The following is a 23,175-nucleotide window of genomic DNA, read 5'->3' on the forward strand; positions in this document are numbered from 1 at the left end:
ACCCCTGTTCTAGTCCAACCCGTTGCTCAAGTAGGAAACCCTACACCACTTTAGACAAATGGTTGCCCCAACATCTTCTTAAAAACTTCCAGTGTTGGAGCACTCACAACCTCTGGAGGCAAATTGTTCCACTGATTAATTGTTCTAACTGTCAGGAAATTTCTCCTTAGTTCTAAGTTGCTTCTCTCCTTGATTAGTTTCCATCTGTGGCTTCTTGTCCTGCCTTCTGATGCTTTGGAGAATAAGTTGACCCCCCCCCCCCAAATCTTCTTTGTGGCACCCCCTGAGATATCGGAAGACTGCTATCATGTCTCCCCTAGTCCTTCTTTTCATGAAACTAGACATACCCAATTCCTGCAACCGTTCTTCGTATGTTTTAACCTCCATATGAGAGGTTGCCCCACTCTTAACACAAACGCAAAGTGAGGCACATCAGCTACATGGCATGATCCAAGATAAGAAGATCAGACTCACATATGATACTTAAGGCAACGGGATCGCTCTGACTGGAAGAGTAGCTGTTGTGAGCATGGCACGTATAGCGCGCAGCATCAGTTCGATGAGATGGGTTGAAAGTGAGGTTTTGGCCATTCTCTGTCAAAATGATACGTCCATTTCCATTCACGGTCCGGTTGTCTTTCGTCCAAAAATACGTAACGTTGTCACCTTGGGCTGTGCACGTCAAGGAGGTGCTTTGGTCCTCTGTGCCTTCTAATGGACCATCGACGGTCACCTCGCTCACGCAACCTGAAAGGTGGGCAAAAAGAGCGGATGATGCAGAAGGTCTCACCAGGAGAAAGAGACCTGGGGTGACACATGACAAAAGCAAAGTGCAGGAATGGAGAGGATTAATGGAGAGGCAGTTCGGTCTAGTGGTTGAGGCACCAGGCTAGAAACCTGGAGACCATGAGTTCTAGTCTCACCTTAGCCATGAAAGACAGCTGCGGGACTTTGGGCCAATCACCAGGAGATGGTGAGTTCTAGTCCTGCTTTAGATATGAAAGTCAGTTGAATACCTTTGGGCCAATCACTAGGAGATGGTGAGTTCTAGTCCTGCCTTAGATATGACAGCTATTTGAATAGCTTTGGGCCAATCACCGGGAGATGGTGAGTTCTAGTCCTGCTTTAGATATGAAAATCAATTGAATGACTTTGGGCCAATCACCAGGAGATGGTGAGTTCTAGTCCTGCCTTAGATATGACAGCTAGTTGAATAGCTTTGGGCCAATCACCGGGAGATGGTGAGTTCTAGTCCTGCTTTAGATATGAAAGTCAATTGAATGACTTTGGGCCAATCACTAGGAGATGGTGAGTTCTAGTCCTGCCTTAGATATGACAGCTAGTTGAATAGCTTTGGGCCAATCACCAGGAGATGGTGAGTTCTAGTCCTGCCTTAGATATGACAGCTAGTTGAATAGCTTTGGGCCAATCACCGGGAGATGGTGAGTTCTAGTCCTGCTTTAGATATGAAAATCAATTGAATGACTTTGGGCCAATCACCAGATGGTGAGTTCTAGTCCTGCCTTAGGCATGAAACCAGCTGGATGACCTTGGACTCCTCCCTCTATCTCAGCCCAACCCACCTCACAGGATTGTTGTTGTGGGGAAAATAGGAAGGAGTTTCCGATATGTTCCCCACCTTGAGTGATTTGTAAAAACGATACAGGCGAGATACCAGCAAACAAATAAATACATTTGTTTATTACGGGCAGTGCTTCTCTTAGAACCACAATTGCGCCCAACATTTCCACGGCTAAGCAAGACGGTTTTTCAAATGAATTTTGCCTCATTCTATGTCCTTTCCTGCCACAGCTGTTCAGTGAATCCCTGCAGTTGTTAACTTAGTAACACGGTTATCAAGTGAATCTTGCTTCTTCCTATTAAACAACTGTCTAACAACTGTCTCACTTAGCAACAGGTATTTTGGACTCGAATGTGGTCAGAAGTCGACAACTCCCTCTACAGTTGATCTCTAATACCTTTCTCAACCAATGGAGTCAAAGTTCGTTTCTATTTGACAACACAGTATCAACAGTAGAAACCTTCAAATTTCTGGGTTCTATCATATCGCAAGATCTCAAATGGACAGCTAACATCAAAAACATCATTAAAAAAGGACAACAAAGAATGTTCTTTCTGCGCCAACTCAGGAAGCTCAAACTGCCCAAGGAGCTGCTGATCCAATTCTACAGAGGAATTATTGAGTCTGTCATTTGCACCTCGATAACTGTCTGGTTCGGTTCTGCAACCCAACAAGAAAAACACAGACTTCAGAGGATAATTAGAACTGCAGAAAAAATAATTGCTACCAACTTGCCTTCCATGGAGGACCTGTATACTGCACGAATCAAGAAGAGGGCCGTGAAAATATTTGCAGATCCCTCGCATCCTGGACATAAACTGTTTCAACCCCTACCCTCAAAACGACGCTATAGAGCACTGCACACCAGAACAACTAGACACAAGAACAGTTTTTTCCCGAAGGCCATCACTCTGCTAAACAAATAATTCCCTCAACACTGTCAGACTATTTACTGAATCTGCACTACTATTAATCGTTTCATAGTTCCCATCACCAATCTCTTTCCACTCATGACTGTATGACTATAACTTGTTGCTGGCAATCCTTATGATTTACATTGATATATTGATCATCATTTGTGTTGTAAATGTTGTACCTTGATGAACGTATCTTTTCTTTTATGTACACTGAGAGCATAGGCACCAAGACAAATTCCTTGTGTGTTCAATCACACTTGGCCAATAAAAATTCTATTCTATTCTATTCTATTCTATTCTATTCTATTCTATTCTATTCTATTCTATTCTATTCTATTCTATTCTATTCTATTCTATTCTATTCTATTCTATTTGGAGGATTTGGATAACTCCCAATCCGTGGACTGGCACTGGGCCATGGCATGCCAGAAACTAGGCCACGCAAACAAGCGAAGCCCCATCCCCTAGGGATACAGACAGCATGCGAAACCTCGGCCCTTCCAGTCCACAGAAAAATCTCTCCCCCACAGAACCGGTCCCTGGTACCCAAAAGATTACGGGGGAGGGAGGGGGGGTGTCACTGATTTCAGTTGTGGCAGGTGGTCCCACAAACAGTGCTGGTGAAAGGGGGCTCGGCCCCAGACCCACAGTCACAAGGGACCAGACGCGTTGAACCCAATGATCCTACGTACTTTTCTTCAAGTGAATGTGCTGACTATTGCTTCTCGACTGTTTTTGAAGGAGGTCATTCATGGCTTCGCAGATGTAGATCCCGGCTTGGCTCTCGTTGAAGTTTTCGATGAATAATTTGGGCCCGAAATCTATCAGGACATTATCACGGTACCAAGTATACTGAGGCTCGGGCCAGGAAGCAGCCCGACAGGTGAGTTTGATGTTTACGTCTTCTTCATGGCAGGCTTTATTTGGAGTGATGACAGGTACCTCTGGACCATCTAAGGACGAAGAGGCAATGCAGGAAAATTTGGATTTGAACGGAAGGATTTCGGCGGACTACTTCCAACCGTTCACACGCAAGAGCAAGCAGAGTCTTGATTGTCCCAAAAGTGGGGTGTTTTTTTTCAAGAGACAACTGGAAATTTCTTTCTTTCCTTCCTTCCCTCCCTCCCTCCCTCCTTTCTTCCTTTGAATCTTTCCTTTGAATCTTTCCTTTGAATCTTTCCTTCCTTCCTTCCTTCCTTCCTTCCTTCCAATCTTGCCTTTGAATCTTTCTTTCCTTCCTTCCTTCCCTCCCTCCTTTCTTCCTTTTAATCTTGCCTTTAAAACTTCCCTTCTTTCCTTCTTTCCTTCCTTCCTTCCCTCCCTCCCTCCTTTCTTCCTTTTAATCTTGCCTTTAAAACTTCTCTTCTTTCCTTCTTTCCTTCTTTCCTTCCTTCCTTCCTTCCTTCCTTCCTTCCAATCTTTCCTTTGAATCTTCCCTCCCTCCCTCCCCCTTTCCTTACCTTTCCTTTCCTTTCCTTTCCTTTTCTTTCCTCTCCTCTCCTCTCCTTTCTCCCTCCCTCCCTCCCTCCCTCCCTCTTTTTTTCTTTCTTTCTTTCTTTCTTTCTTTCTTTCTTTCTTTCTTTCTTTCTTTCTTTCTTTCTCTCTCTCTCTCTCTCTCTCTCTCTCTCTCTCTCTCTCTCTCTCTTTCTTTCTTTCTTTCTTTCTCTTGACAAGGCTGTTTTTGAAAGAGTAGAGCTTATTCTCTCTTTAGGTTCTGCGCCTCCCCCCACCAATTACGACAGAGGACGTCTCCTGTGCCAGAAGGATTTTAACATGTCCTCTACAGAGACCCTGCAATGAAAATAGCAGTTCTGTAGGTGACATGTAAAACTGAGCTGGAGGAAAATGGACCCCAAATACTCACAGATCACGCTGAGGTATTCCGGTTCACTTTTGACCGTAGTGATACCGTTGAAGACTTGGCACTGGTATTTCCCGGTGTCCGTCCGCTTTAGCGAGGCGATGGAGAGGACCCGGTTGGAATCTGTGAGATTTTGGCCATTGCCGAGAGAGTCTCCGTCCTTAAACCAGCTAACGTCTTGAGTGATGCTTGTATTGCAGCGTAGCTGAATGGACTGAAATTCCATCAGGAAAGGGGCTGGAGTGATGATGACATTCGGCTCCCGCACAAACTCTGCAGACGGAAGGGAGGCGATTATTACCAGCAAACTGTGTGCAGTGAGAGAAACCAAAGTGTGATATGCACAACCGGAGGCCCTAGGCCAGGGGTGTCAAACTCAAGGCCTGCGGGCTGGATCTGGCCCGCAGGGTATTTAGATCTGACCCATGGGGCCACCTTGGAAACAGCAAAGGACTGGTCCACGGTGCCTCTCGCATCCAAAATGGAGCATGGTGGGAGGCATGCCCATTTTCACTGGCAGAGCGCTACAGGCAGTGGTGGGATTCAAATAATTTAACAACCGGTTTTCTACCCTAATGACTAGCTGGGTAGGCGTGGCTCGGTAATCATGTGACTGTGTGGGTGTGGCCAGTGGTGGGATTCAAATAATTTAACAACCGGTTCTCTGCCCTAATGATTTCTTACCAACCACCAGTTCACCAAACTGCTCAGAAAGTTAATAACCGGTTCTCCCGAAGTGGTGCGAACTGGCTGAATCCCACCACTGGGTGTGGCCAGCTCAACTTCACTCACATCGATGGGCGCTTCACCTTAGCTGTTACAATGTAATAAGGGTTAAACCAGAGAGGCGGTTTCTGTAAGCAGGGCAATAAAGATTAAGCTAGAAACACCACCAGAATGTTTCCTTCCTGCCTTCCTTACAGGATTAGCCCTGTAAAGTGGAAAAAAACAAAAGAAGATTTCTTCCAACCACCGGTTCTCCGAACTGCTTAGAAAGCTAAAAACCGGTTCTCCCGAATAGGTGCGAACCGGCTGAATCCCACCACTGGCTACAGGAGGCCGTTCCAGCCAAAACCGGAGTCCTGGGGGAGCCGCGCAGGCCACCACAGGTGCCAAGCCACAACCACCAAGCCACACCCACAGGACCGGTAGTAAAAAAAAAATTGAATCCCACCACTGCATTGTACACCATTAGAAATCAACCATCAGAAACACCCCACCCCATGACCACCACAAACACAATCATATAAGCCATTTGACTGCCTCCCCGGATCAACTTGGGGTCCCCAGGCCCGCTGGCAAAAAACCACGTCTTCAGATCCTCCTGGAAAAAAATCACAAGGAGGAAGGCATGCAGTCATGCAGGACTTCATGAGAAGTCTCCATCTTCAGCTGAATAACCGAGCCAGATGTTTCCACACATGTGTTGGTGGAACTCTGAATGGCCTCCCTGTCTCAAAATTAAAAATAATAACAGAAAGGTTAACAACTCTTACGTTGGACATTTAAGCTTATATTTCTATTAGAAGTTGTAGATCCTACAACTGAAAGCACATAGGTTGCAGTATCATTTAATCTTAAATTCTTGATGTGAAGGGTGCAGTTGGGGTAGACCGTTTCTCTCCCAGTATATCCTGGTCCGGGTTGGTTTACAACTGGTGAAGTCAGTATCACCGTCATGATTAATTGACCCTCAGTCTCTGTTAGCTGGCGGATCCAGTTGCAGAGGAAAGTATCATCCGGGGGAACCGGTGGGATCAGCAGGACCTCTTGGGTCTCCATTGGATTTGGAGGAACTGCCTTAATAGGAATTGTTTCTTCAGCTTGAGCCATGTGGAAACTGCAATGGAGGATGGCGCCTGCAGGTTGAAAGGAGAAAGAGGGACGGAGGGAGGGAAACGAGAGAGTCTCAGTAAAGCACATGTCATCAAGCAAAAGACCCCCTTCCTAAAATTGAATTGCAGAAAAGGTTTCTGGACGATGTTTTGCATGCTCCATCACAGGGGTCCAGATCCTCATATCAATAAAGCCACCCTTAGTATCCCGCAGGAGAAATTAGAAAACGCCATCAACCAATTAAAAAAGAAGAAGAAGAAAAAGCAACGTGGATAACACTTGAAGGAATTTAACACACACACACACACACACACACACACACACACACACACAACATCTGGTCAACCCGTAATTTGTTTAACTTCGTTGTTAGTTGCAAAATCATGTCCGAACCATCGCAACCCCATGGGCAACGTTCCTCCAGGCCTTCCTGTCCTCTACCATCCTCTGGAGTCCATTTAAGCTCACGCCTACTGCTTCAGTGACTCCATCCAGCCACCTCGTTCTCTGTCGTCCCCTTCTTCTTCTTTCGCCCTCAATCGTTCCCAGCATTAGGCTCTTCTCCAGTGAGTCCTCCCTTCTCATTAGGTGGCCAAAGGATTTCAGTTTCCTCTTCAGGATCTGGCCTTCTAAAGAGCAGTCAGGGTTGATCTCCTCCAGGACTGACCGGTTGGGTCGCCTTGCAGTCCAAGGGACTCGCAGGAGTCCCTTGGATCTATCTATCTATCTATCTATCTATCTATCTATCTATCTATCTATCTATCTATCTATCTATCTATCTATCTATCTATCTATCTATCTACAGTATCTATCTTTGCTGTTGTTGTTAGTTACGAAGATGTTTCCGACCCATCGCAACCCCATGGACAATGTTCCTCCAGGCCTTCCTGTCCTCTACCATCCTCTGGAGTCCATTTAAGCTCACGCTGATAGCTTCAGTGACTCCATCCAGCCACTTCCTTCTCTGTCGTCCCCTTCATCTTTTGCCCTCAACCTTTTCCAGCATTAGGCTCTTCTCCAGTGAGTCCTTCCTTCTCATTAGGTGGCTAAAATATTTGAGTTTCATCTTCAGAAAATTTAACTAACAAATTAACAGCGCTCTAGAGCAGGGGTCTCCAACCTTGGCAACTTTATGACTTGTAGACTTCGACTCCCAGAATTCCTCAGCCAGTTTAGTAAACTAAACTAAACTAAGCTAAACTAAACTAAACTAAACTAAACTAAACTAAACTAAACTAAACTAAACTAAACCACTGTGGTTGGTTTCGCATGACATGCTAATCCCAAGTCAAGCAAGCTATGCATAAGTTAATGACACCAGAGAACCTTATAATGGCTAAATGTTAATTCAGAAAAACATTCATTGCCTTCTGAGACATGGAAAAGTGGACCTTTGGCACTTCCATGGATTTTGAGACTCCATAACCAAAACTAAATCAATAACAATCATCAGTGGAAAAATTAAGAGATTCCCTACAGATGAAAGTGTAATAAAAAAAATATCAGAATGTGCAGAAATGGATAGATTAACACTTAAAATTAAGGCGAAGGAAGAAACAGAATACTTTTTAACATGGGATTTGTTTTACCAATGGCTAACTACCCTGTTTCCCCGAAAATAAGACCTCTCCAGATAATAAGCTCAATCGAGCTTTTGAACTCATGCACTAAAATAAGCCCTCTCAGAAAATATTTCACCGCATGCGCAGCCGGTCCCCACCATTTCCTCTGGTTAGGGTTAGGGAGACAGAGCTGGAAATCAGGTAAGATGGCAAGAGGAGCCCCGTCTTGCTCCGTGTGCCCCAAAATAATAAAACCTCCCCGAAAATAAGGCCAAGCACTTATTTTGGGGTTCAAAAAAAATAATAATAAGACAGGGTCTTATTTTCGGGGAAACACGGTAACAGAAATTTAAATGCTTAAGAGAATGATCAATTATATAAGAAAGGTTTACTAAACTGAATAAGCAAATACTACTACTACTACTATTAAGTGATTATTATTAATGTTATGAATATCATTGTTATTATTATCGTTATTATTTCTCAAAATTAACTGTACCCAGACAACACAATGTTTAGGCAGACAATGAATTTTTTGCATGTTTAACAATAATAATAAAATCTATTTAAAAAAATCATCGGTAATAAAGCCCCTGTTTTGTAAAATAAAGCTGGCATGGATATCAAGCAACAGAACCATCCAGCAGAACCCAGGTAGATACACCAGGAATTGTAATGAGGACCTTATTCCTCCACTAAAGATCACATCCAGCCAGTGGTGGGATTCAAGTAATTTAACAACCGGTTCTCTGCCCTAATGATTTCTTCCAACAACCAGTTCGCCAAACAGCTCAGAAAGTAACAACCGGTTCTCCCAACGTGGTGCGAACTGGCTGAATCCCACCACTGCATCCATCCCCTCCTTACTTGAGCTTCTCATCCATACCTGCCCAAAGCACCATCCACCAGGAGCTTCTCCCTCCAAGGTTACGCCGTACACCATCCATTGAGCAAGGTGACTTTCTCCGCACTGGGAGGCCACTAAACCTTCCTCTTCTTTTGTTCAAAACCAAATCTGGTACCACCAGGAAGATTCAAGCTTTTATCTGTCAGGAAACCGGTATGTGGTCACCTTCTCCAAACGAGCCAACACCTACCTGCCCTTCCCAATGAGGTGTGGCTGGATGTCCAAGCTGCAATGGAAAAATAAGGAATGCACATACAGTACATTCAGAATTAGAATGTATATTTGTCTATATATATATATATATATTATTTGCTAAAAGAACATGAGTCATTCCAGTTCACGTGAAAGCATCGTTCGATGTTCAATGCAGGTTTACTAGTTACAAAGGGCTCCAATTTATGTGTTTGTGCTGCCTTTTGCACATATAATTTAGCCCTGACTCTAAAGGGATGGAAGGACAAAGACGTTGTATACTGTGCTGGCAATAAAGATTTAATTCGATTATATAAGTTATATTCCGAGCATTTTTCACTATCATTGTCATTGTTGAAGGATGTCAAGAACATTATATGTCAAGGAAATGATAGCAGTCTTCCAATATCTCAGGGGCTGCCCCAAAGAAGAGGGAGTCAAGCTCTTCTCCAAAGCAGCTGAAGGCAGGACAAGAAGCAATGGGTGGAAACTAATCAAGGAGAGAAGCAACCTAGAACTAAGGAGAAATTTCCTGACAGTGAGAACGATTAATCAGTGGAACAATTTGCCTCCAGAAGTTGTAAATGCTCCAACACTGGAAGTTTTTAAGAAGAGGTTGGATAACCATTTGTCTGAAGTGGTGTAGAGTTTCCTGCCTAAGCAGGAGGTTGGACTAGAAGACCTCCAAGGTCCCTTCCAACTCTGTTATTCTATTCTATTACATAAAAAGAAAAAAAAAAAGAAAACCCAGGTTTAAAAAAATCCAAACATTTTGCATCTACAAAGAGGTTCCAAGGTTGCTCATTCCAAGATGGTACTATTAAAAACCTATCCTCCAATCTACCCCACTCCCCAAAATTAGCTGTTTTCAATTCCATTTAAAATAAGATAAAATACCACGTGTGCTGAAAAGATTTCAGAGCTTTCTTTTCTGGCCCCTAAATACAGGAAGTTCTCGACTTACAATAGTTCGTTCAGTGCCCGTACAGTGGCAACGGCCCTGAAAAATGTGACTTACGACTGTTTTTCTCACTTAACAACCATTGCAGGGCTAAATTCACTTAACAAACATCTCACTTAGTAACAGAAATCTGGGGCTCAATTGTGATTGTAAGTCGAGGACAACCCATGCTTATTTTTAAATATCGGGATGTCAGTTCCGTTCTTGTGCCTTTCGCTTTTTTTTTTTCCTTCTATGTTGGTGGGTTTATTTATTTTCTGAGTACATTGGGTTTTTTTTTTTTATTTCTTCTGTTTTGACTATTTTCTTTCGTCCTGTGTTATAGCAGTAACATCAGCTACAAACCGAGGCCGGCCTATTCCTGCTCGTACGGACAAAAGACAAAAGGAACACACAGCCCATGTTGTGATAAATAATATTGAAGCTCGTCGCACCACGAGATTATTATTTGTTTTTGTAGCAGTGCAGGCTTTGCCTTTGCAAAATGACTTTTGGGTGTGTGTGTGTGTGTGAGAGAGAAAGTTTTTAAGTCGGAACGGTAAGGATGGAAGCAACAGGATTCACCTTCCAGATTTGAGCAGAATTTAACATAACATAACATAACATCAGAGTTGGAAGGGACCTTGGAGGCCTTCTAGTCCAACCCCCTGCCCAGGCAGGAAACCCTACACCATCTCAGACAGATGGTTATCCAACATTTTCTTAAAAATTTCCAGTGTTGGAGCATTTACAACTTCTGCAGGCAAGTCGTTCCACTGATTAATTGTTCTAACTGTCAGGAAATTCCTCCTTAGTTCTAAGTTGCTTCTTTCTTTGACCAGTTTCCACCCATTGCTTCTTGTTCTACCCTCAGGTGCTTTGGTGAACAGCCCGACTCCCTCTTCTTTGTGGCAGCCCCTGAGATATTGGATAAGATATTAAGATAAGATAAGATATTAAGATATTAAGATTAAGATAAGATATTAGATAAGATAAGATAATTTGCTGGTTGTGACGGTTGCTAAAAGAATGGGTGAGCCGAATACTTTGTTTGCTCTCATTTTATCATGCTATATCTTGCTTGTTCTCTGGGCTGAGGGGTCTGCAAACATCCCCCCCACCCCCCAAAAAATGAAGATGACGATCACAATAGATCGCGACCAACAGGCGGCGCTTCTGTTGGCTGCCATCTTTTTTTTTTTTTAATTTGCATTTATATCCCGCCCTTCTCCGAAGACTCAGGGTGGCTTACACTATGTTAGCAATAGTCTTCATCCATTTAGAATAGAATAGAATAGAATTTTTATTGGCCAAGTGTGATTGGACACACAAGGAATTTGTCTTGGTGCATATGCTCTCAGTGTACATAAAAGAAAAGATATGTTCATCAAGGTACAACATTTACAACACAAATGATGATCAATATATCAATATAAATCATAAGGATTGCCAGCAACAAGTTATAGTCATACAGTCATAAGTGGAAAGAGATTGGTGATGGGAACTATGAAACGATTAATAGTAGTGCAGATTCAGTAAATAGTCTGACAGTGTTGAGGGAATTATTTGTTTAGCAGAGTGATGGCCTTCGGGAAAAAACTGTTCTTGTGTCTAGTTGTTCTGGTGTGCAGTGCTCTATAGCGTCGTTTTGAGGGTAGGAGTTGAAACAGTTTATGTCCAGGATGCGAGGGATCTGCAAATATTTTCACGGCCCTCTTCTTGATTCGTGCAGTATACAGGTCCTCAATGGAAGGCAAGTTGGTAGCAATTATTTTTTCTGCAGTTCTAATTATCCTCTGAAGTCTGTGTTTTTCTTGTTGGGTTGCAGAACCGAACCAGACAGTTATAGAGGTGCAAATGACAGACTCAATAATTCCTCTGTAGAACTGGATCAGCAGCTCCTTGGGCAGTTTGAGCTTACTGAGTTGGCGCAGAAAGAACATTCTTTGTTGTCCTTTTTTAATGATGTTTTTGATGTTAGCTGTCCATTTGAGATCTTGCGATATGATAGAACCCAGAAATTTGAAGGTTTCTACTGTTGATTTGTATATTTGTATATTTTGTATAATTTGTATATTATATGCAAAGTCAACTTATTGCCCCCAACAATCTGGGTCCTCATTTTACCTACCTTATAAAGGATGGAAGGCTGAGTCAACCTTGGGCCTGGTGGGACTAGAACCGGCAGTAATTGCAAGCAGCTGTGTTAATAACAGACTGCATTAGTCTGTTGAGCCACCAGAGGCCCTTTGACTTTTCTGACCACATGCCCTGTATAGGTATGTGCATAGATGTGGGCGTGGGTTGCGGGGAGCTTTCTGAAAAGATTCATTCACCGGAAAGCCTGGTTCAATGTTAGTTAGCCGTTTTGAAATGGATGAGCTTCCATTTCCAGATATCTGACCGGCTGGGAAATTCTGAGAGTTGAGATCCACACCACTCAAAGTGGTTGAGGTTTGAGAAATGTAGAATTGGTGGGTTTGGTAACCTGTGTTTGAACAATTTGGGAGGGGAAACACAAAAACATGGTCCTTCCCCCACCCCCACCCCATTGCAAATGACAGAATAACAATATTGGAAGGAATCTTGCAGGTCTTCTAGTCCAGGGGTCTCCAACCTTGGTCCCTTTAAGACTTGTGGACTTCAACTCCCAGAGTCCCTCAGCCAGCAAAGCTGGCTGAGGAACTCTGGGAGTTGAAGTCCACAAGTCTTAAAGGGACCAAGGTTGGAGACCCCTGTTCTAGTCCAACCCCTTACTCAAGCAGGAGAACCTATATCATTCCAGACAAATAGTTGTCCAATCTCTTCTTAAAAGCCTCCAGTAATGGAGCACCCACAACTTCTGAAGGCAAGTCGTTCCACTGACTGATTGTCAGGAAATGTCTCCTTAGTTCTAGGTTGCTTCTCTCCTTGATTAATTTCCACCCATTGCTTCTTGTCCTGCCTTCAGGTGTTTTGGAGACTAGGTTGATCCCTCTTCTTTGTGGCAACCCCTGAGATATTGGAAGACGGCTATCATGTCACCCCTAGTCCTTTTTTTCATTAAACTAGACACACCCAGTTCCTGCATATGTTTTAACCTCCAGTCCCCTAATTATCTTTATTGCTGTTCTCAAACACCTGCCGTTTTTGCTTATTTGTTAATACAGGAGTTCCCAATATTTGGAATATTCTGCCGACCCACCCACCTACCCATCCCCTATTCTGGAGATACAAATAGCCCCCACTTTGCTTGCATTTTGCAAACATCTGAAAACCACCATAATTTAGTGTGCTTTGGGCCCTTAATTGTTTCTTTGCACGCTGTCATATTTTAAACTTTATGGGATGATTGTCTTTCATATTTTATTTCTGTTGCTCCCCCCGTCTTCTTCCACAGTCCATTAGGCTCGCGCAGAATATTAATTTTGGAAAGAAATAAAAGAATGGGATATGAACACAACATGATTCACTGCTCCAAGTGACAATCCAGAGGGATTTATTCTTCAAAACACAGATCCTTTTATCAAAAATGATTGTGTGGCCAACTTTTCCCATGGGCACGGTTTTAGTATGATAAATTTCAGGCTGACCGGCTAAAAAAAATGATCATTTTGTCTTTGTAAACACAAATATATATCCAGGGATAAGAAATCATCCATATATTAGTAAGAATAATATAACACGGGGTGTTCTTGGTTTCATTTTTATAGGGTTTTTTTTTTTTTGTTTACATTTATACCCCGCCCTTCTCCGAAGACTCAGGGCGGCTTACAGTGTGTAAGGCAATAGTCTCATTCTATTTGTATATTTTTACAAAGTCAACTTATTGCCCCCCCCAACAATCTGGGTCCTCATTTTACCTACCTTATAAAGGATGGAAGGCTGAGTCAACCTTGGGCCGGGCTTGAACCTGTAGTAATTGCAGGCTGCTGTGTTCTAATAACAGGCTTTACCAGCCTGAGCTATCCGGCCCAGGTTAACAAGTAGTCCTCGACTTACAGCCACAATTGAGGCCAAAATTTCTGTTGCTAAGTGAGACAGTTGTTAAGCGAATTTTGCCTCATATTACAACCTTTCTTGCCACGGTTATTGAGCGAATCACTGCAGTTGTTAAGTGAGTCACAGGGTCATTAAGTGAATCCAGATTCCCCCATTGGCTTTGTTCGCCGGAAGCTGGCTAGGAAGATCGCAAGCGGTGATTGTGGGACTCCGGGACGCTAAATACATAAATACATGCGAGTTGTAAAGCCCCTACATTTTGATCCCATGATTGTGAGGATGTTGCAATGGTCATAAGTACGAGGACTGGACCTAAGTCACTTTTTTTTCAGCGCGGTTGTAAATTTGAATGGTCATTAAGTGAGCGGTTGCATATCGAGTATTCTGTGAGAAGCAATTTCGGGGAACGGTTAAAGGCACCGGGCTAGAAACTGAAAAACCCAGAAGCCAGCTAACGTGATTTCGGACCGTTCAAATTCTTAATACCTTCCTCATGGCAAGGGTGTGGAGGAGCCCTTTCACACCCAACACACACACACACACACACACACACACACACACACACACACAATTCATTGCCACATTTACCAGCAACCGCACACCAGCAACCGTGAGAGGGATCTTGGAGTCCTAGTGGACAACCATTTAGATAGGAGCCAGCAGTGTGCAGCAGCTGTTAAAAAAGCCAACACAGTTCTGGGCTGCATAAACAGAGGGATAGAATCAAGATCACGTGAAGTGTTAATACCACTTTATAATGCTTTGGTAAGGCCACACTTGGAATATTGCATCCAGTTTTGGTCGCCACAATGTAAAAAAGATGTTGAGACTCTAGAAAGAGTGCAGAGAAGAGCAACAAAGATGATTAGGGGACTGGAGGCTTAAAACATATGAAGAACGGTTGCAGGAACTGGGTATGTCTAGTTTAACAAAAAGAAGGACTAGGGGAGACATGATAGCTGTGTTCCAATATCTCAGGGGCTGCCACAAAGAAGAGGGAGTCAGGCTGTTTACCAAAGCACCTGAGGGTAGAACAAGAAGCAATGGGTGGAAACTGGTCAAAGAAAGAAGCAACTTAGAACTAAGGAGAAATTTCCTGACAGTTAGAACAATTAATAAGTGGAACGACTTGCCTGCAGAAGTTGTGAATGCTCCAACACTGGAAATTTTTAAGAAAATGTTGGATAACCATCTGTCTGAGATGGTGTAGGGTTTCCTGCCTGGGCAGGGGGTTGGACTAGAAGGCCTCCAAGGTCCCTTTCAACTCTGATGTTATGTTATGTTTTATGAAGGCGCTTTAGTAAACATCATGGGGGAAAAAAATACCCGCTAATATAAACCGTTCTGGTTTTCCTTTCTTTTTTCTCTTTCTCTTCTCCTTTCCCCCCCCCCCCCACCCTCCCCACTTTCTGGAACTTTCCTTTTTGTTCAGTTCCCATTAAGTCTGTCTATTAAAATTTTTAATTAAACAAAAAAAAAAAAGGTGCACCCCGTAAGCCAGATAATTAAAATATTTGCCCAGGCAATAAAAATGTTGAAGGAAGTAAAACTGAAAAAAAATATATCAAAATGGTGTCACGGGAAAACCCAATGTCTCAAATTCGGCGAAAAAGTGATGGCTTTTATGGTTTATTGCCAGGGTGGTGATCTTGGGATGCTTAAAAATGGATCGGTTCCTGGCATTCCACATCGCTGACCGAGCTGTTTGCCTTGCGGAGAGCTGAGGACCAGGGTGGGACAGGAATGGGGTGGGGCTCACCAGTTCTCTTCGACCCACTCTTCTCAGATTCCTTGGGGGCATCCTCCATATTATCCGTTCAAATCCGGACAATACCGGTTTCTAATGGGCAAGTTTTAGTACTCAGGTAGTCCTCGAAGTCCAGCCGCAATTCGGCCCAACATTTCCATTGCTAAGCGTAACATTTGTTGAGCGAGTTTTGCTCCATTTTACGACTCTGCTTGCCGCAGGGGTTTACATATAACATAACATAACTTCAGAGTTGGAAGGGACCTTGGAGGCCTTCTAGTCCAACCCCCTGCCCAGGCAGGAAACCCTACACCATCTCAGTCAGATGGTTATCCAACATTTTCTTAAAAATTTCCAGTGTTGGAGCATTCACAACTTCTGAAGGCAAGTCGTTCCACTTATTAATTGTTCTAACTGTCAGGAAATTTCTCCTTAGTTCTAAGTTGCTTCTCTCCTTGATGAGTTGCCACCCATTGCTTCTTGTTCTACCCTCAGGTGCTTTGGTGAACAGCCCAACTCCCTCTTCTTTGTGGCAGCCCCTGAGATATTGGAACACTGCTATCATGTCTCCCCTAGTCTTTCTTTTTGTTAAACTAGACATACCCAGTTCCTGCAACCGTTCTTCTTATGTTTTATCCTCCAGTCCCCTAATCATCTTTGTTGCTCTTCTCTGCACTCTTTCTAGAGTCTCAACATCTTTTTTACATCGTGGCGACCAAAACTGGATGCAATATTCCAAGTGTGGCCTTACCAAGGCATTATAAAGTGGCACTAACACTTCACGTGATCTTGATTTTATCCCTCTGTTTATGCAGCCCAGAACTGTGTTGGCTTTTTTAGCAGCTGCTGCACACTGCTGGCTCATATCTAAATGGTTATCCACTAGGACTCCAAGATCCCTCTCACAGGTACTACTATTGAGCAAGGTACCACATATACGGTACTGGTGCATTTTGTTTTTTTGGCCTAAATGTAGAACCTTACTTTTACGTTTAGTTAGTAACACGGTTTTTAAGCGAATTTGGCTTCCCCGTTTGCGTGTCAGAAGGTCGCAAAATGTGACGTTGTAAACGATTAGCTCAGAGAAAATATGGATTGAAGAGAAAAGTCCCTCTAAGTTTGAAAAGGGGAGGATGTATTTTGATACCCAGAGGTGGGGTTTAAGCAGGCTCTGACCAGTTCTGGAGAACCGGCTACGGAACTTTTGAGTAGTTCGGAGAACCGGTAGTAAAAATTCTGACCGGCCCCCATCTATTCTCTGCCTCCTGAGTCCCAGCTGATCGGGAGGAAATGGGGATTTTGCAGTATCCTTCCCCTGGAGTGGGGTGAGAATGGAGATTTTACAGTATTCTTCCCCTGCCATGCCCACCAAGCCACGCCCACTGAGCCATGCCACGCCCCCTAAACCACACCCACAGAACCGGTAGTAAAACATTTTGAAACCTGCCACTGGTGGTACCCCTTACTCTCTGATAGGTCCTGGGTGTTGTGTATGGCAAATAGTCTCAGCTCTTTTAACTAATTTTTTTAGAGAAAACGTGTTATTTTTCATTTATTCATCCCATCATAATCATTGCGCCTTACTAAGAAGAAAAGCTGAGGAGGTGGTGCATAGAATGAATCAGAAATATTATTTGATAATCGGAAATGACATATGCAGGTCCAACAGGTAATTAGAGCCTTCAAATGAGGAATAGCTATAGAAGAGAATGTTTGTAGATCAGGGTTGAACTGTGGGGTTCCTCGCTGCCTTCTGAGCTTGGTTGTTTCCTTGCAGACGTTCCATGACCCAATTAGGTAACATCATCAGTGCTAGAAGGGAGGGGGTTTGTGATGGTGGAGGAGGAGGAGGAGGAGGAGGAAGAGGAAGAGGATGAGGACTGTGGGTTTCTTCGTACTATCTGAGCTTGGTTGTTTTCTTGCAGACGTTCCATTACCCAGCCACGTAACATCACCAGTGCTAGAAGAGAGCGAGGTTTATAAACAGAGAGCAAACCCCACTCCTGTTGTGTCTGCGCCCCCAAAGCTATGCCCCCTGCCAGAAAGTGACTTGGAAAGTGAGGGGGAAGGGTCATCAGGACTTACCTTGGGAGCACCGGCTCCCCTGGCTCAGCTTCAGGAGCCAGAGGCAGGCCAGGTGGAGGAGATAACGAGGCCTCCGTCCCCTGACTCTTTCCCCCGCCAGGCCATGCCTTCAGACCCAGCTGATGGCAATCAGGCCTGGCTGGACCCTAGGTTTCATAGGCAGGAGAAGTGGGAACAACAGAAGCAGGGGTGGGGCAGGCCTAGGAAGTGCCGAGTCATGGAGCCACACCCCACAGGATATAAAACCAGCGAGGGCTGCTATGCCTCTTCGTAGCAGGCAAAATCAACTGCTTAACTAAGAGCACTGTTTGTTCCTGGGTGACTCATCGGCATCAAGGGAGATAACAGAATCACTTGGCAGATGCTCGCTAGTTTTGCTGCCAGAGCTGATAGTGCCGGCTAATTAAGCCATCGCTCGGACGGAGGTGAGGGGGGCAGAACAACTCCCTTCTAGCCCTGATGATGTTAACTAGTTGGGTCCTGAGACGTCTGCAAGAAAACAACCCAGCTCAGAGAACGCTGAGCGCCCCAAAGCAAGCCCTTTCAATTTGAGGTGTAGCAGACTCCACAGAAACGTGGTTCTAACCTCGACAACATCAGGGTCTGATAGCGGCTACCCAGCAGCTATTCAATCTCTAAAGTTGTGTTTTCCTTCAGCTGAGTGAAAGGGTTAGTCGCCTGGCAAGTGTAAGTCCCTGACTGAATGTTCTTTAGAAGAACTTCGGCCTTCTTGCTGAATTCCTTCCCGTTGTGGAACCAGCGATACTCGGCTTCAGGAAACGACCTGGCTTTGCAGTTGAGTCTTTGGCTGGAGGGTTGGGTGAGGAACTTGGCAGTTATCTTGATGACAGGAGGGTCTGGACCATCTGCGGAACATAATTTAGGGAGAGGTTCAGGGGCTTGTAGCAGTTGGTCATCCTCCCTTGTCCCCTTTAAGAACCTTAAAAATTCTCCGAGATAATTTTTTAAAACAATATTTGATAACGTGGCGAACAAAACCGCATTAGGTTTTGCTCGCCATTTTATAAAGAAGATGTAGAGATTCTGGAAAAAGTGCAGAGAAGAGCAACAAAGATGATTAGGGGACCAGAGGATAAAACGTGTGAAGAACGGTTTCAGGAATTGGGGCATGTCTAATCTAGTGAAAAGAAGGACTAGCGATGACATGATAGCAGTGTTTTAATATTTGAGGGGCTGCCCCAAAGAAGAGGGGGTCAAGCTATTCTCCAAAGCACTGCACACCAGAACAACTAGATCTAAGAATAGTTTTTTCTCAAACGCCATCACTCTGCTAAACAAATAATTCCCTCAACACTGTCAAACTATTTATTAAATCTGCACTAGTATTAATCTTCTCATTGTTCCCATCACCCATCTCCTTCCACTTATGACTGTAACTTGGTTGCTTGTATCCTTACGATTTATACTGATATTGATTGTTTCCTGATTGCTTATTTGTAGCCTATGACTATCATTAAGTGTTAAATTTGTACCCTATGACATTAAGTGTTGTAAGTGTTGTACCTTGATGAAGGTATCCTTTCTTTTATGTACACTGAGAGCGTATGCACCAAGACAAATTCCTTGTGTGTCCAATCACGCTTGGCCAATAAAAAATTCTATTCTATACTATTCCAAAGCACCAGAAACCAGGACAAGAAGCAATGGATGGAAACTAATTGAGAGAAGCAACCTAGAACTAAGGAGGAATTTCCTTATAGTGAGAAAAATTAACCAGTGGAACGACTTGCCTCCAGACGTTGTGGGTGCTCCAACATTGGAGGTTTTTAAGAAGAGATGGGACAAATATTTGAAATGGTATAGCAATACCACTTAGACTAATATACCGCTTCATATTGCTTTACGCACTCTCTGAGCAGTTTACAAATCTCAGCAGCCCTGTTTCCGACAATCTGGGTCCTTGTTTTATCGACCATGGAAGGACGAGTCAACCCTGAACTGGACAGGATTGAACTGCTGGCAGCCGACAGAGTTAGCCTGCAATACTGCATTCTAACCACCGTGCAGGAAGGAAGGAAGGAAGGAAGGAGAAAAGAAAGAGCAATAGCAATTGCACTTAGATTTATATACCACTTCACAATGCTTTACACCCCTCTCTAAGCGATTTACAGAGTCAGCCTCTTGCCCCTCACAATCTGGGTTCTCATTTTACTGACCTCAGAAGGATGGATGGCTGAGTCAACCTTGAGCCGGTCAGGATCGAACTGCTGACAGTGGGCAGAGTTTGCCCGCCATACTTCATTCTAACCAATACGCCACCATGGTTCTATATAGAGTTCACTGCTGGAGCAGCGGATTGGACTAGAAGACCTCCAAGGTCCCTTCCAACTCTGTTGTTCTGTATTCTGAGGGACCCAGATTGTTTGGGGCGAGAAGCTGACTCTGTAAACCTCTTGGAGAGGGCTGTCATGCACCGTGAAGCGGTATATAAATTTAAGGGCTATTTTTATAGATTCCCCACTCTTGCACATACCGATATGCAACCTCTGGCAGCTTTCTCTCAGGAAAGGAAAAGCTGCCCATTAGGTGAATACTCACAGATCACCGAAATGGTGGCGGCGTCACTCCTTTGAGCAGACAAGGGGTTGGAAATATGACACTGATACGCGGCAGAATCATGACGGAGAACAGGCTGTATGGTGAGGGTCTGGTTATTATTGGACAGCTGGATCCGAGGGCAGGAGTTAAGGGGTTTCCCATTCTGCAGCCAGCTGATATTTGCAAATCTCACAGTTGTGTCGCACTTGAGATGGACCGAATCCATATTCTCTCGGAAAAGCTGGACGATGGACATACTCGGCTTGGGTAGTAAGCCCGGAGCTGAAAAAGAGAGAAAATGGCCACCGTGAGCATTGGCGCATGGCTGATTAAGTCTCAAAATTTGACATCAGGTGGAATAAAGCAGGGGTGAAATGCTACCGGTTCGTACTGGTTCGGCCGAACCGGGAGCGATGGTGGCGGGAGGTTCGGAGAACAGGTAGCGAAGGCAGCGCTAGGCTCCGACCAACCACCCGGTCATCATTACTTCCTGATTTTAACTAGGAAGTAACTTGTTTTTTTTTTTTTTAGGGACATGGTGGCTCAGGGGCTAGGACGTTGAGCTTGTTGATCGAAAGGTCGGCAGTTCGGCGGTTCGAATCCCTAGTGCTGCCGTGTAACGGGGTGAGCTCCCGTTCCTTGTCCCAGCTTCTGCCAACCTAGCAGTTTCGAAAGCACATAAAAAATGCAAGTAGAAAAAATAGGGACCACCTTTGATGGGAAGGTAACAGCGTTCTGTGCGCCTTTGGTGTTGAGTCATGCCGGCCATATGACCATGGAGACGTCTTCAGACACCGCTGGCTCTTCGGCTTTGAAATGGAAATGAGCACCGCCCCCTAGAGTCGGCAACAACTAGCACATATGTGCGAGGGGAACCTTTACCTTTACCTAACCTGTTTTTTACCCTCTGCGCATGTGCAGAAAGGTTTGCACATGTGCAGAGAGTCAAAGCGCGCATGTGCACTTCCGAACCGGTAGGTATAACCGGTATAACTGCCTGGTGATTCCCTGAATTATGGGATACTACGAGTTCAAGTTACGTGTTAACCATGAAATCTGGCTGGGTGACTTTGGGCCAATCAACCAGGAGACGGTAAGTTCTAGTCCCGCCTCAGGTATGAAAGCCAGCTGGGTGACTTTGAGCCAATTACCAGGAGATGGTGAGTTCTAGTCCCTCCTTAAGTATGAATGCCAGTTGGGTGGTTTTGGGCCAATCAACCAGGAGACAGTGAGTTCTAGTCCCGCTTCAGGTATGAAAGCCAGTTGGGTGACTTTGAGCCAATCACCAGGAGATGGTGAGTTCTAGTCCTGCCTTAAGCATGAATGCCAGTTGGGTGGTTTTAGGCCAATCAACCAGGAGACAGTGAGTTCTAGTCCCGCCTCAGGTATGAAAGCCAGCTGGGGTGGTTTTGAGCCAATCATTACAAGACTGTGAGTTCTAGTCCAAGTTTAGCCATGAATGCCAGCTGAGTAACTTTGGGCCAATCTCTCTCTCTCTCAGCCCAACCCACCCTCCCAGGGCTGTTGTTACAGGAAAATAAGAGAAGAAAGGTGTATTGGATATGTTCACCAACTTGAGTTGTTTGTAAAAACAATAAAGGTGGGATAGAAATAAATAAATTATTGGGTACGATTTGATATTTGGGGTTTTGAAGGCAGGTGTCAACCTTTGGTTCCTCACCAGATATTGGCAGGTGCATTTTTTTCCTGAGGGACAGCCGAAGCGGAAGGCAAGAGAAAATTCATACCTAGAACCTCGACGCTGAGTTCTCCTTTTCCATGGACAGAAGGCCCATCTTCGGTCACGGTGTAAATCCCAGAGTCATCCTGGTTTAGATTTTCAAGGTGGAGAGAACAATTCGGGCCTGGAGTTTCTCGCCCAGTGTAGGCAGGTCCAAAGACGTAGCCGCTTAACGGAAGCAGGTAGATGGTGACGATCAAATTTTTTTGACTATCTCCCCCTCGATACCAGTTGCAGATAAAGAAGGCAGTCGGGGCGGAACCGACGGTCAAATTGATTCCCTGCCCTTCTATGGCATTTGAGGGATTCATGAAAACGGCGAGGTTGTATTTTGTTACCTGGGCTTGGGTCGACAGGAAATTAGAGCTGAGGATGAAAACTATCACATGAAGGGGGGGGGGGAAAGAGAGAGAGAGAGAGAGAAACATTCATTCAATCAAAACATTCTATCCAAGCTGCATTTACCAGGCATATATGGAAGAAAGTGTTGTGTCTCGTCCGATCTCACCGCAGCCGGGGCCTTCTTATCTGCTTCCGAACACGGAGGAATGTCCTAGTATGCCTCCCGGCCCCAGCCCTGGCTCCATGCCCAGACAGGCTGAAGAGGAGGAAGTATCTCCAGCCCCCAGCCCTGGCTCCACGCCCAGGCAAACGGAGCAACTAGACCCCTCCCCCTCCTCCACAGCATGTGAGCCTGAGGGAGGTCAATTGCCAACAGCTGCAGACTGGAGTGACCCTCGCGTCAGAAGACTTGATAGACGGCGGCAACAGAAGGAAGGGAGGGACAGGCCTGGATAAGTGCTGAGTCATGGAGCCACACCCCATGGCCTATATAAAGGACCTGCTTTCTGGCATTCTCTGAGTCAGGCAAAGTCTAAACATATCTTGCTGAAGTCACTTTCTGGTCTCCTGCCTGCCTTGAGGACTTTGCTAGGACTTTGGCAGAGCTGCAGAGGCACGCCTGATTCGGATTTCCCTGACCCGGCCGTCAGCGGAGGAGTGGGACACGACAGAAAGAACCCTGTCTGGCCCTGCCTTCATTTTGGATCCTTTTCGCTCTTTCATGAACTATAGGAAATGTCCAGATTACTGCATATAGCAATAGCGCTTAGACTTATATACCGCTTCACAGTGCTTTTACAGCCCTTTCTAAGTGTCAGCCCCCAACAATCCAGATCCTCGTTTTACTGACCTCAGAAGGACTGAAGACTAAGTCAACCTTGAGCTGGTTAGGATCAAACTGCTGACAGTGGGCAGACTTAGCT

General features: G+C 44.6%; 1 protein-coding gene across 1 annotated transcript; it reads right to left on the reverse strand.

Annotated features, from left to right (window-relative positions):
- Positions 1-436: 436 nt before the first annotated feature.
- LOC131204572 (carcinoembryonic antigen-related cell adhesion molecule 8-like) lies at positions 437-22,221 on the reverse strand. Its single transcript, XM_058195964.1, has 7 exons — positions 21,918-22,221; positions 20,170-20,451; positions 18,311-18,476; positions 6,052-6,200; positions 4,364-4,633; positions 3,192-3,452; positions 437-747 (listed from the first exon to the last, which is right to left on the reverse strand). Exons 1-7 carry the CDS (start codon positions 22,219-22,221, stop codon positions 437-439), a joined length of 1,743 nt encoding a protein of 580 aa, XP_058051947.1.
- Between the last annotated feature and the right edge of the window lie 954 nt (positions 22,222-23,175).

Source organism: Ahaetulla prasina, chromosome 10 (genome assembly GCF_028640845.1).
Source record: "Ahaetulla prasina isolate Xishuangbanna chromosome 10, ASM2864084v1, whole genome shotgun sequence".
Classification (NCBI taxonomy): domain Eukaryota; kingdom Metazoa; phylum Chordata; class Lepidosauria; order Squamata; family Colubridae; genus Ahaetulla; species Ahaetulla prasina.

What these genes read in the sequence shown, in the direction of transcription:
- LOC131204572 (XM_058195964.1), bottom strand. Translation starts at nt 22,221, where the DNA reads ATGAATCCCTCAAATGCCATAGAAGGGCAGGGAATCAATTTGACCGTC. An exon ending in GTTCTTCTAAAGAACATTCA is followed by an intron (nt 6,201 to 18,310) that starts GTCAGGGACTTA and finishes CCTCCATTGCAG; the next exon opens with TTTCCACATGGCTCAAGCTG. An exon ending in GGAATACCTCAGCGTGATCT is followed by an intron (nt 3,453 to 4,363) that starts GTGAGTATTTGG and finishes CTTCGTCCTTAG; the next exon opens with ATGGTCCAGAGGTACCTGTC.